The sequence below is a fragment of the Alexandromys fortis genome, unplaced genomic scaffold, assembly GCF_014885135.2.
Source record: "Alexandromys fortis isolate MF-2015 unplaced genomic scaffold, M_Fortis_MF-2015_v1.1 scaffold_51, whole genome shotgun sequence".
Lineage (NCBI taxonomy): Eukaryota > Metazoa > Chordata > Mammalia > Rodentia > Cricetidae > Alexandromys > Alexandromys fortis.
The window spans coordinates 2,508,202-2,521,583 of record NW_026067925.1 but is presented as its reverse complement, the minus strand read 5'-3'; the positions used below and the strand labels follow the sequence as shown (position 1 = coordinate 2,521,583).

The window sequence follows — 13,382 nt, the reverse complement described above, 5'->3', positions numbered from 1 at the left end:
GACAGTTTGCTTGAACTAATGTTAGCTCACCAACTCCAACTGGACTGGGAGTGAATGGGCATGGGAACAAACAAGTCCCTCTGAAGGGGGTTGACAGTTGGGGCAGACTGAGGGGCACTGATAGTGACACTGGGATTTGTCTCTACTGCATATACTGGCTTCTTGGGATCCTGCTCTCTGAATGTTTACCTTGCTCAACCTGGATGTAGTAGGGAGGGCCTTGGGCTTTCCATAGGGCAGGGTGCATTGCCTTCTCTTAGGATTTGGAGGAGGTGGGGTCAGAGGGTCTGTGGAGGGAGTGGGTTGAGGGGAGGAAGTGAGAATTTGGATTGGTATTTTTTAAAGTAATAAAATAAAAAAAGAAAATCAACTGATGCAATCCATCATATAAACACACTAAGAGAAAAAAACATAATTATTCTCATTAGATACAGAAAAGCCCTTTGACAAAATCCAATGCTCCTTCATGATAAAAGTCCTAGACGCATTAGGACATTAGGTATACAAGAGACATGACTTAACATAATAAAGACAGCAAACCCACAGCTAATATGAATCTTATATGGAGGAAAACTCAAAGTAATTTCACTAAAATCAGAAACAAGACAGCATTAACCAATCTCCATAATGATTCAACACAGTAATTGAAGTCTTAGGTAGAGCACTAAGATGATTGAAGGAGATCAAGGTGATATAAATTGGAAAGAAAGAAGTCAGAAATGTGTCTTTATTTGCAGACACACATATATATATAAAATCTAAAATATATCATCAATAAACTCCTACATATAATAAACACTTTCAGCAAAATAGATTCAAAATTATCTTACAAAAATCAACAGCCTTTCTATATACAAATCACAAAAATGTTGATAATTAATTCAGGACATAATATCTTTTTAAATTTTTAATTGTTTTTATTGAGCTAAATATTTTTCTATGCTCCCCTACATTCCTCTCCCTTCCCCTTCCACCCTCTCCCATGGTTCTCATGCTACCCATTTACTCAGGAGATCTTGTCATTTTTATACTTCCCATGTAGATTAGACCTATGTATGTGCCTTTTAGAATCCTCATTGATGTCTAGGTTCTCTGAATTTGTGAAATGTAGGCTGTTATTTTTTCTTTGTTTTATGTCTAAGAGCCACTTATGAGTGAGTACATATGATATTTGTCTTTCTGAGTCTGGGTTACCACACTCAATATGATGTTCTCTAGATCCATCCACTTGCCTGCAAATTTCAAGATGTCATTTTTTTCTGCTGTGTAGTACTCCATTGTGTAAATGTACCATATTTTCCTTATCTATCCCAGCATATAAAGTATATAAAGTATCTTGGGGTAACTCTAATCAAGTGTGTGAAAGATCTGTATGGTTCAAAACTTCAATTCTTTGGTGAAACAAATTGAAGAAGGTATCAGAAGATAGAAAGATCTCCCATACTCATAGATCAGTAGGATTAACATAGTAAAAATGGCCAGCATACCAAAAGAAAACTACAGATTCAATGCAATCTCCATCAAAATTCAAACACAATTCTTAGAGATCTCAAAAGGACAATTCTCATCTTCCTATGGAAACACAAAAAATCTGGGTAACTGAAATAATTCTGAAAAGTAAAAGAACTACTGAAGGTCTCACCATTTACAATTTCAAGTTGTACTACAAAGGAACAGCAATAAAAACATCATGATATTGGCATGAATAACATATGTTGATCAATAGAAAAAAATTGAAGACCTAGACATAAATCCACACAACTATGGACAACTGTATAAACAAGCCAGAAATACACACTGGAAATAAGACAGCATCTTTAACAAATAGTTCTGATCAAGCAGGATGGCTACATGTAGAAAAATCCAAATAGATTCCTACTTATCACTATGCACACAATTTAACTCCAAATGGATCAAAGACATGAACATAAAACCAGGCACACTGAACCTGGTAGAAGAGAAAGTGTTTGACAGATTTGTACTTCCTAATACAGGAGAAGATATTCTGAACAGAACACTGTTATCTTAGGCACTAATTTTAAAAATTAATAAATGGGACCTGATGAAGCTAAAAGCTTCTATAAGGCAAAGGACAAATAATTAAGACAAAGCAACAGCCTAGAGAACTGGAAAAGATTTTTAATAGCTTCATATCTGATAGAAGGTTAATATCCAAATATATATAACGAACTAAAAATAACCTAGATAATCAAGAAAAAATAACCCAATTAAAAATGGGGTACTGGCATGTTGAAATATGAGCGGCGGGGCTGCGTCCCCAACACCCTGGCCGCTTGGCTAGCTCATGCCCGAAATAACAACACACAAACTGTATTCATTTAAGAACTGCTTGGCCCATGAACTCTAGCCCTTACAGGCTAATTCTCGCACCTGGACTAGCCCATTTCTAATGATGTGTGTAAGCACCCCAAGGTGCGCTTACTGGGAAGATTCTAGCCTAAGTCCATCGTGGGTTGCAGCTTCATGCGTCTGCCTCAGAGCGCAGAGCTATCACGTCTACCCAGGAGAGCTGAGCATGGCGTCTCTGCTCCAGCAGAGCTGTCAGGTCTCTCCGGGAGCAGAGCAGAGTCTGACCTCACTTCCCCTTCCGCCCAGCATCCTATCCTGTTTATTCCGCCCACCTATCTTTTAACCTATCAGGGCCAGCAGTTTCTTTATTGCTCAGCCAATGAAATCAACAGATTGATATATGACACTCCCACATCACTGGCACTTGGGAAGCAGAGGCAGGTGGATCTCTGTGAGTTCTGGCTGGTCAGTGGTGGTGCATGCCTTTAATCCCAGCACTCTGTAGGCAGAGGTGGGCAGATCTCTGTGAGTTCAAGGCTACCCTGGTCTACAAAGGCTAGTTCCAGGACAGGCATTAGAGCACGGCTTATTTGCTAAGTGACAACTGATAACTTGGAGAGAAAGCATGCTAGCTTTCTTACTTTGACTCATACTTGATGTGGCCAGAGACCAAGTGACAGAGAGGTGGCAGAGAATCAGCAGTGGCTTCAACCTTACTTTGTATCTGTGAGTTTGTCTTTCTCACTGCACCCCTTTAAAAAACTGGCTGTTATACCTTTGTGAGTTCTTTTTTTCATCAGCTCAGTTGGCAGAACATGAGACTGTTAATCTCAGGGTCACAGGTTTATGCCTCACAATGGGTGCCAAAAATAAACAAGAACTCACGAAGGTATAATTATCAATTTATTAAGGGGGTAATAATAAAAAGACAAATTCACAGATAGAGAGTAAGGCTGAAGCCACCACTGATCCTGGAACTCTTCTCTGCTGCTTGGTCCCCAACCATGCCAAGCAAGAGCCAAAACAAGAGAGTGAGAGTGCTCTCTCTCCAGCTTATCAGTTGTCACATAGCAGACAAGGCCACACCACAAAGCCAGTACTTCTGGCAGAATAAATTCTCACAACACTATTCCTTTCTTCTGAGACAATTTTTGTTACATATATATGTACTAAATCTTGCTATATTGTACATGTTCATAATAATGTGATTCCAAATCTCAGATAAAGAGGAATCAAGTAGATTGAAGTTACTAAATCTAAGAAAATAATGTTTTAACTAGAAACTATGTATTATGGTTTAGAGGTTTTTGTTTTCACCATTAAAAGATTCCTATAAGAAAACATTACATTGTAAAATAAAGATTTAAAGAGATTGGTCTACCTTACCAATACCAAGGAATTGATAAGTCACTGAATAAACTATAAATTAGACTCAAATTTATGAAATTTCAAACATATGCCCAATAGACTAGTGTTTTCTATTCAAGAAAATTGCTAAGTAATCTAAGAAACATTTATTTTTGCTCCAAATTTTATTCAATAAGAATCATTGTTTAAGAAACAGTTATATGATTTATATTAAGTCAAGTAACTTTGAGCCTACATGTATTAGATAAGAAACATATTTGGCAATATTTCTAAGCATGATTAACAAGTATCTAAAGTTATAAAATCACACTATCCTATGATGCCGAAGGGCCGTGTATACTTTGCAGTGTCTGGGGTGAAGATGTCTGTGGCTCCAGCAGATATTGTAAGGGCTACGATAACACTGGAGGCCGGGCAGCCCTTGCCACCACTTCAACATCTGACACAGAGAAGAATGAGATGCTTCATTTCTCCTCTCTGACTCTTGATGACCCCTCAGCCATCACATATCACATCTGTCCTTGACCTTCATTCTGCCACCCATCATCACAGCATCCCTGTTCTTATCAGCTGCCTCTTCAGGGCCTCCTTAATTTCCTTGTTGCGCAAACTGTAGATGAAGGGATTTAGGAAAGGGGTAACCACAGAGTAGACCACTGCCAAGGCTCGGTCATAGTCAAGAGAGTAACTTTTCTTCAGCCGCACATACATGAAGAGGATGCTGCCATAGAAGATGAGAACCACAGTGAGGTGGGATGCACATGTGGAGAAGGCCTTCTTCTTGCCTGCAGCAGAAGGGATTTTGAGTACTGTGCGGATAATTTGCAGGTAGGAGCTGAGAATCAGCAGGAATGTGGCCAGAATCTTGCAGGAGTTTACAATAAAATCTACCAGGACATTGACTGATGTGTCAGTACAAGCCAAGCTCAGCACAGGAGGGAAGTCACAAAAGATGTGTTGAATATGATTGGGACCACAGAAAGGAAGACGAGACACCAAGGAAATTTCTACCACTGGCCCTGCCAAGCCTCCCAACCAGCAGCCAATAGCAATCTTGGTGCAGAGTGTCTGGGTCATGAGGGTAGGATAATGAAGGGGCCGGCAGATGGCTAAGTACCTGTCATATGCCATTGCTGTCAGGAGGTAGCACTCGGTAGCTCCAAGAGAGTGGAAGAAATAGATCTGCAGGAGGCATCCAGAAAAGGAAATAGTCTTTTTCTCACTGAGCAAGTTTGCCAGCATCTTAGGGATGGTGGCAGCTGTGTAGCCAAGCTCCAAGAAGGAGAGAATGCTGACAAACTTGTACATGGGTGTGTGGAGTCGAGAGTCCATGTGGACCAGCAAGAATATCAGCAGGTTTCCCAATATTGTAGTGAGGTAAATGGCAAGCAACAAGAAAAAGAGATAAGTCTGAACACCTTGAAGGTAAGGGAAGCCCAAAATGATGAATTCTGTTACCTGACTCCAGTTTCCAGTGTCCATCGCTCAGCATTCATGTACTTATAAAGCAGATCTAGAAGACATAAGGGAGAAATTAGCCATTGGCATCTTCTCAAAAAACCTTTCAATGCCTTCCCTCAGACTGCTAGAGTAAACTTTTGCTAGCACTCACGTTCAGAAGCGAGCATTTGAATTCCACCCCTGCCCACTCTTCCCGTCTTCAGTAATTAGAACTATCCAATAATTAGAACTAAACTGCCTCTTACTACACAACCAATCTTTGGCCCCACATCCCGCCTTATAACTCTTTTTGTCTTGCTTACTGTAGGCTTCAGAACTTTGTCTTCCTTATTCATGGTGCATGTCGCCTTATATATTGTGTAAGAGCATCACTTATACTGGGAAGTATCAACAGTGTACCAGACCAAGGATGTTCAATTCCCATTACATTTCCTGTGTTCTGACTTCAACTTGTTTGCTTCCTCAAGCTTTCCGCTCCTGAAACACTGATATTTTCATTCCTACCTTCTTATATTCACTCATGAAAACAAAACTAATACCACCTATCCTCAAAAATATCAGTCAGAATTTTAGGCCTCTTTGAGGCACTAGTAAAAATTGCAATAGAAACTAAGACAGTTTAAATAAATGGAGACTCAAATAGACCAAGCAAATCCTATACCACCCTTCTCTCCTCCAAAATGGCCACTTCCTCAGTCTTCCCTATTTCCAATCTTAAATGCACTTCTCTTACTCATTATTGGTGCAGATAAAAAATATTTTTGGTCAATATAACTAGATATTATTGAATATTTTCTAAACATTATAACTACTCACAGACTCAGGGATTAACTAAACTATAGTGGCCAATGCTAAGAAACTCCTGTTTCCTTCTTTGTGTGTTTTTCCTTACTTTACTTGTTATACAAAATTATATGTATTTATCATGTATGACATTGTGCTGCAAAGTGAGGAAGGATTGGACGCAGCTAGTTAAGTATGGTGTCAGGTAACTGTCATTTTGTGATGAAGCCACTTGCCACCTGTTTTCTTGGTATTTTAAAAAATAGTGAACTGGGATGTTGAGATGGCTCAGTGAACAAGTGCACTTGGTACCAAGCCTAAAGATCTGAGTTTGATTCAGTGTCCCACATGGTAGAAGGAGACAAAAGACTAACAAAAGTTGTTTTCTGTCCCCCACACCTTTTCCATGACACACACACACACACACACACACACACACACACACACAGAAACATACATATGCACACACACAAATAAAAATGTTTAAAATACAATATACTATTATTAACTAAACTCACCCTGTTGTCCAAAGACTTTAATATTCTAACTGACTAAATAAATAAATAAGCACAATACTTTCTCAGACTATTCTATCAGTATAGAAACATGACAATAATCTCACTCACTAAACAAACATGTTACACATGCATATGACTCCACACATAATTACACATGCACCTCAATCCTCCAGTTAATGATATTTATATACTATTCATATAATTTGACATCTCTTTTCACTCACTTTTTCAGATCCTAGTCACTCAATATACTTATAAATCTCTGTTGATTTCAAAACTATTTTATCATTTCTACTTAATTGGTCATTTCTAGCCGTAATAAACGTTGATACAACATTGAAAGAAGCTCAAGGACTATTATAAATTTGAATTTCACTGAAGTATTTGAATTTTTAAATATAACATCTATTCCATCTATTCCTATCCATTCATAAAGATAAAAGAGCTTTCAACACCACCTAAAAGAAGGAAGGAGGGAAGCAGTAGCATTATCCATCCTCACTAAATGCAGCACCTCCTTGGTCTGACTCAGACCAGCAAAGACTCATACTCTCTCCTGCAGGAAGAAAACTGTGTCCTCAAAAACTCCTACAGATGAACATCAAACCCCTGCCAGCACTGACGATGCCAGGTGGTGATATGACAGCCTTCTCTAGTATAGAAATGCTTAGATTGATAAAACTCTTCCTCCCTTTGACATGAAATCTGATTTCCAAGCACTCTTTTTATTCTGTGGAGTGACCCTATCATTTTGATTGTGAGTCATTCTTTTAAACATCAGCATCATCAATATGTTCACCATTATCATCAAAATTTCATTGTCAGGGGCTCCCTGCATTCAATATTGACTCATCTGTTTGTACTGTTCCCACATTAAAACTTTGTCTCATCTGTAGGACTCTGAAGACACCTAAATCTCCATTTACCTCACGCTCACTTCTTTCTCTGGCTATGCAGGATAAAAGTATCTTTTTCTGCTGCTCCCAGCAGTCATGGGCTGGTGAAATGTCTTAGTGGGTAAGAACTCTGTCTTGTCAAGCTTGAAGACTTTGGTTTGAATGTCTAGCACCTGCATGAAAAATCAAGCTAGGCTGCTTGAGCCTGCTACCTATCATTGGCAGACAAAAACAGGTGGATCTCAAGAGTTCGCTGGCTAGCCATCCTAACTTCAGTGGTGAAATTTCAGTTTAATGACCTTGATTCAAAGAATTAAGACAGAGAGTGATAGAGGAAAAGAACCAACATACCAGAATCCTACTCATGGTCATCTGAACACCACACAGAGAAATATACAGACACAAAGAGACAGAGATAGAAATTTGAGAGAATAACAGACAGAGAGAGATCCAGTCATACTTCCTCACTGCCCTTACATTATATACTGATTCAGATTCTAAGTTATTCTTATCCTTATATTTTACCCTACAGAAGTAGCTCTCTGTGAGCTTTTAAAAATCTTTATTTGTATTACTTTTGAATATATATATGTATGTATATATATATATATATACATATGTGTGTGTGCATATAGGTATATGCACATGAGTGCAGTTGTCCACGGAGGCCAGAGGTGCCAGATATTAAGAAGCTGGAGTCAGAAAAAGTAGTAGTAGTGAGCCACCTAATGTGGGCATTGCAAGCCTAACTCAGGTCCTCTGGAAGAACAGGGAGGTTTCTTAACTGCTAAGCCATCTGCTCAGTCCAACTGTAAGCCTTTTGAAACCAAAAAATAAATTCCGTACTTTAGTTATTACATAGAATTCTTGCACAATGTCTGATGTATCACAGAGGCGATGGCTGATGAAAAATATAATGTCAATCTCAATGCTTGTCTGGGTCTTTCACGAGGGTCATCTTTTCTGGTGTAAGAACTGGATTAAGGGCTGTTAGAAAACATAGCATATTTACGAATTTGTACTTTTCTTAGTTAGGCCATATCTCACTTCTCATATTCCAAGAAGCTTTCAGAATTAGTGTCTTACATTTTATTCTCTACTTCATTGTCCCTGACCTGTATCTACTGAGACATAAGCCCAAATGGTTGCAACTTAAGAGATCAACCCCTTCAGTTTCTTCATTTTACAAAGAAGGACATGGGAATCAAGAAAGGGAAGATGCCTTGTCAAAAATCACACACTTGCTTAAAAGCATATCCAAACTGCTAATTCTGAGACTAGGATCTTCACATTTACAAAGGAGAATATATGCCTGGCATGGTGGCACACATTTTTAACCCTGGTACATTCTGAACTATTGTGTGGGAACCTATCTCCAGAAAGAATGTATGTGTATGAGCGTAAATAATGACTTTTCAATAATATTCGTTTTGTGTTCTACACAATATGAACATTCCACGAACCCTAATTATTTGGTGCACTTTGTATTTCTGAATGTTCTTGGTCTTTTCCTAATGACCAGCCTAAGAAAGAAACATGATAAAGTGTCTGCCTGACACATTCTTACTCACAGCTGGATAATGAGGATCCTTTAGGGCTTGACTCTGGGTCCACAGATGAGTCTACAGCTGAAAGAGAATTCCCCCATCACATCCTGTTTCATTTCTTTGCAGAAACATGTGTAACCACTCATAAGTGATACGTGAGTTGAGCTTTCTCACTTTGAGAAAACCTGCACAAGTAAATCAAAACTTAAAATATTCCCCTTTCATGATCTATAATTCTTGATTGGGCAGAGGTCTCTGGGCCTTCACAGCAGACCTCTTGAGGTTGCTAAGGTGTTCCTTTGGGAAGCGAACTGGCATCCATGAAGTTCATTACCCAGGAGTCCTTTGCCTCCTGCCTGCTTAGCTTATTGCAACAATTACCATCAGTTCAAGATGCAAGACTCTCTTGCTGCAGTGTTTTTTCTTTAGTGATTACCACCATAAAACTCCAAAATGAACTGGGTCCCTGCATTGCAAGACTTTAGAGAAAGAAATTACACTTTCTCATGAATATAACAGAACCTTCATAAAATGTGACTGTCTTGGTCCCTGAGATGATGAAGAGAGACATAATCTGAGAACATAGAAACTATCACTGCAGGCCCTAATCCTGATTATTAGTAAAACTAGAGGAGTTTTATATCCTCTCTTCCACCAGTATATGGCGGTGTTAGCTTGTCCTGATTGCTACCTTAGGATTCTGGATTTCAATCTAGCTGCAACTTCAACTATTCATGTGAAACTAGCTAGCTACTTGATTAACCATTTAATTTCAAACTTTCCCAAAGAATGTAGTGTACATATTTATTCCTTAAAAATTAAGTATGAGAGGTATCGAGGATCATGTTATATACATATATATTTAAAAAATCACATTTCCATGTAAACACATTCAATTGTTATTTATCAGCTGAATATATCTGTAAAGAAGAGATGTCATTTTCCTCATGATATAGAAATATCTAACTGTGATAATGAGTGTGAAAAATTATGGACTCAGAACTGTGTGGGATAACTTATGTAGGCTTTCCAGTTTTTAATTATAACCACGTTTTCAAAGTTCTTAATATAAACTTCCTTTATCTCCTAACATCTTACTAGAAGTTTACATTCACACATTTACTTACAAAGGTTATTTGTCTTTTTATTATCCTAGGGATATGTTAAATTGGTGTTGTGATTTTGTTGATTTACTTTGATTTAAATTTTTGAAATTATTGCATAATTATAAAATTTCTCCTTTTCCTTTCTTCCTTCCAAACCATTCTCCACATACCTCCCACTCTCCTTCTAATCCTTTGACTCTTCTTTCATTGTTATTACATGCACATATGTGTATGGTATATATGTATATACACATATATTCCTAAATTATAAACTGCTCAGTTCATATTATATTACTTATATGATGTATGCTTTCAGGTCTGACACTGTTTAGCACTGAACATCCAATTGGTGAGGTTTTCCCTGGGGAAGACCAAATTTCTCACTGCCAGTTTTCTTCAGTTGCCTATAGTTCTTTGTGTTGAGTTGAGGCCTCATGAGTTTTTCTCAGTCTGCTTTGGCATGTTCACTGGTGTCATTCTTGTTCAGTCAATGTTTGGGCAATTACATTAATCATACTAATGGTTATAGCTTATGCTGTTACAAGAAAACACAATCTCACAGCAAAATACCCGATCTTTTGGCTCTTATAACACCCTACTCACTCTTCTGTAATGTTCCTTGTGTCTTAGGTGTATGAGTGTTTTGTAGGGGTATACATTGGGACTGGTCTCCACATCTCTGATTTTTATCGATCGTGGTTTTCTGTAGTGGGTGTCTTCTGTTTCAAAGAGAATTATCTTTGATGAGGAATGAAGACTACATTTATCTGTGAGTATAAATACACACATTTATAGATTTTTGTTAGTGATTATACTGATTTAGTAAAGTAAGGGTTGTAGATTTTCCTCCAATAATCATGACTTTACCAACACTGAATAGTTAGCTAGATTTCCAGTACCAAGCATGGTTCCCCATTTTGTTGAACAGATCTTGAGTACAGTTATATAACTGTTGGTATGTGGGCCACTACTGCACCCCTAGGGTTACTGTTCAATGCTGGTCTTTCATGTGCTTCGTAGGAACTATAGCTGGGTAGGATTTTTTTTTTCCATTCAAAAATTTACACCCCCCATTCCCCTCCCGCTCCCTCACCCACCCTTCTTCCTCCCCCTCCTTCCTTAAGAGAGGGCAGGGAACCTGCCCTGTGGGAAGTCCAAGGCCCTCCCCCCTACATCCAGACCTAGGAAGCTTTGCATCCAAATAGACTAGGGTCCTAAAAAGCCAGTATATGCAGTAGAAACAAGTCCCAGTGCCTTTATCAATGGCTTCTCAGTCTGCCCCCATTGTCATCCACGTTCACAGAGTCCAGTTTGATCGCATGCTCATTCAGACCCTGTCCAGCTGGATTTGGTGAGCTCCCATTAGATCAGGCACACTGTCTCAATGGGTGGCCCAACCCCTCGCAGTTCAGACTTCCTTGCTTATCTTTTCCCTCCTTCTGCTCTTCAACTGGACCTTGGGAGCTCAGTCCGTTGCTCTGATGAGGGTCTCTATCTCTATCTCCATCCGTCGCCAGACGAAGATTCTATGGTGATATTCGAGATAATCATCAGAGTGATAGTGGGGCAAAGACAGTCAGGCACCCCCTGCTCTGCTGCCCAAGGACCTAGCTGGGGACATCCGCTAGGTAGGATTTTTGGCTGTTTTCCTGCTTGGAAGAATTGTGCCTTTAGGTATTATGGAAACTAGTCCTTAGTGATTAGGCATTCAGATCCATTCTAGTTCAGGAAGTGGTGGGACCTGTGTGTGAAGTTCATGATGTCTTCAGCAATAGAGACTCAACTTCCACCTCTATCTAGGAAGCAGTCAAGGGCAATAGCAATAGGCTGTATGTTTTGGGAGTCTCTTGGACAGCCCTGGTAAGCAACTCAAAAATTTGCTTCTCATGTTTGATACAGGATTCTTTTATTAGGTAGTCTTTGGCTCATGGAGGGAGATTTTGAATCAGGGTATTGGTTTATGCTTTGATTATTCTGAATCAATTTTAATCAGTAACTTCAATTGCTTAGATTTCCTAATTCTCTATAAGCCGATAATTAGCTAATTAACCTCTCCTATTTCTTAAGATTTATTTTATATATTTATGGTGTGTGTGTGTGTGTGTGTGTGTGTGTGTGTGTGAACACATGTGTGTTCAGGTGTCCATGCCTGGAGATTTGAAGAGGATATCAGATTCCTTGGAGCTGGTATTACAGGTATTTGTGAGATTCCCCCCACCACCTCGGCTTGCTCTGTGGATGCTAGGTTCAAAACTGTGACTCTCATAGATGTACAGCAAGCATTCTTAACTACTGAGCAGGCTCTTCTTCATTTCTCCCACCATTGATTCTAATGATTTCTCATTAGAATCACTCGTTTTATATAGTTAGAATGCCCTTAACTGACCTTGATTGTTATCACTCATCTAAGTGGTACTCTATTTGCACTTCACTTGATAATTTTTCAAAAACTATAATTTTCACAAAGCCTTTTGTTTTTCCAAACAAGCCAGGCTCAATGAATCATTTTTACTTTTTTAAAACATTAACGTCATCATCTTTATTACTATTGTTATTATGTGTGCTATATGCTACAGGACATTTATGAACTTTAGAGGAATAACTCATGAAATTTATCCTTCACTTTTATGTTCACATGGGTTCTGTGAATCAAACTCATGTTACTAGAGATGCATGGTAATTAACTTTGCCTTCTGAGCCATCCTGCTGGCCCCAATCCATCTAGAGAAAGACATGATTTCATTCTCAAGTTTTTGGCTTTTATATATAAAAAAAACTGACTTATTTCTGAGCATAGTGGCACATGCCTTAATCTAAGCACTCAGGAGACAGTGGTCGGTGTATTTCTTTGTTGAAGGCCACCGTAGTCTACACAGTGACTTCCATAACAGTCAAGGCTACATAGAGAATTATATAGCCTTGTCTAAAAATGGAAAATAAACACTGATTTATTGACTATTGTTCTATGTGGCTCTGAAATTTCTTAAAAGATTTAAGTTAATTGCAATGTATTTTTTAATACATCATTGTTAAGTTCTAGGATGTTTCTAAATTCTTTTCAAGTGCCTAAGAAAGTTTAAGACTGTCAAAATCATATGTTGTTTTATGTCAACACCTGTAGGTCCTCATCATCTTTCTTTACCCACCCACTAGGCTTACTACAGCTGTGAGTAGTTCCTTGGTCCTTCTTAAGTATGCATATGAGCTCCCTATACTTATTTTTTTTTCTCTAAGAGGACCTGAAAGTTATTGGCTTGAAGTTTCGTAGTCTTTGTGGAGAAGACAGAGTCTAAATTTAGATACTTGACAGCTAGCTAACACAGCTGGGCTAAATGCATTTTATATGGGCTAATCATCTACCAATTTTTTACTTCCCTTATTTATATGCAATAA

General features: G+C 38.5%; 1 protein-coding gene across 1 annotated transcript; it reads right to left on the bottom strand.

Moving 5' to 3' along the window:
- Positions 1-4,224: 4,224 nt before the first annotated feature.
- Positions 4,225-5,160, bottom strand: LOC126502170 (olfactory receptor 6N1). The gene has a single exon (XM_050143011.1). The coding sequence runs from the start codon at positions 5,158-5,160 to the stop codon at positions 4,225-4,227; it is 936 nt and encodes a 311-aa protein (XP_049998968.1).
- Positions 5,161-13,382: the final 8,222 nt, after the last annotated feature.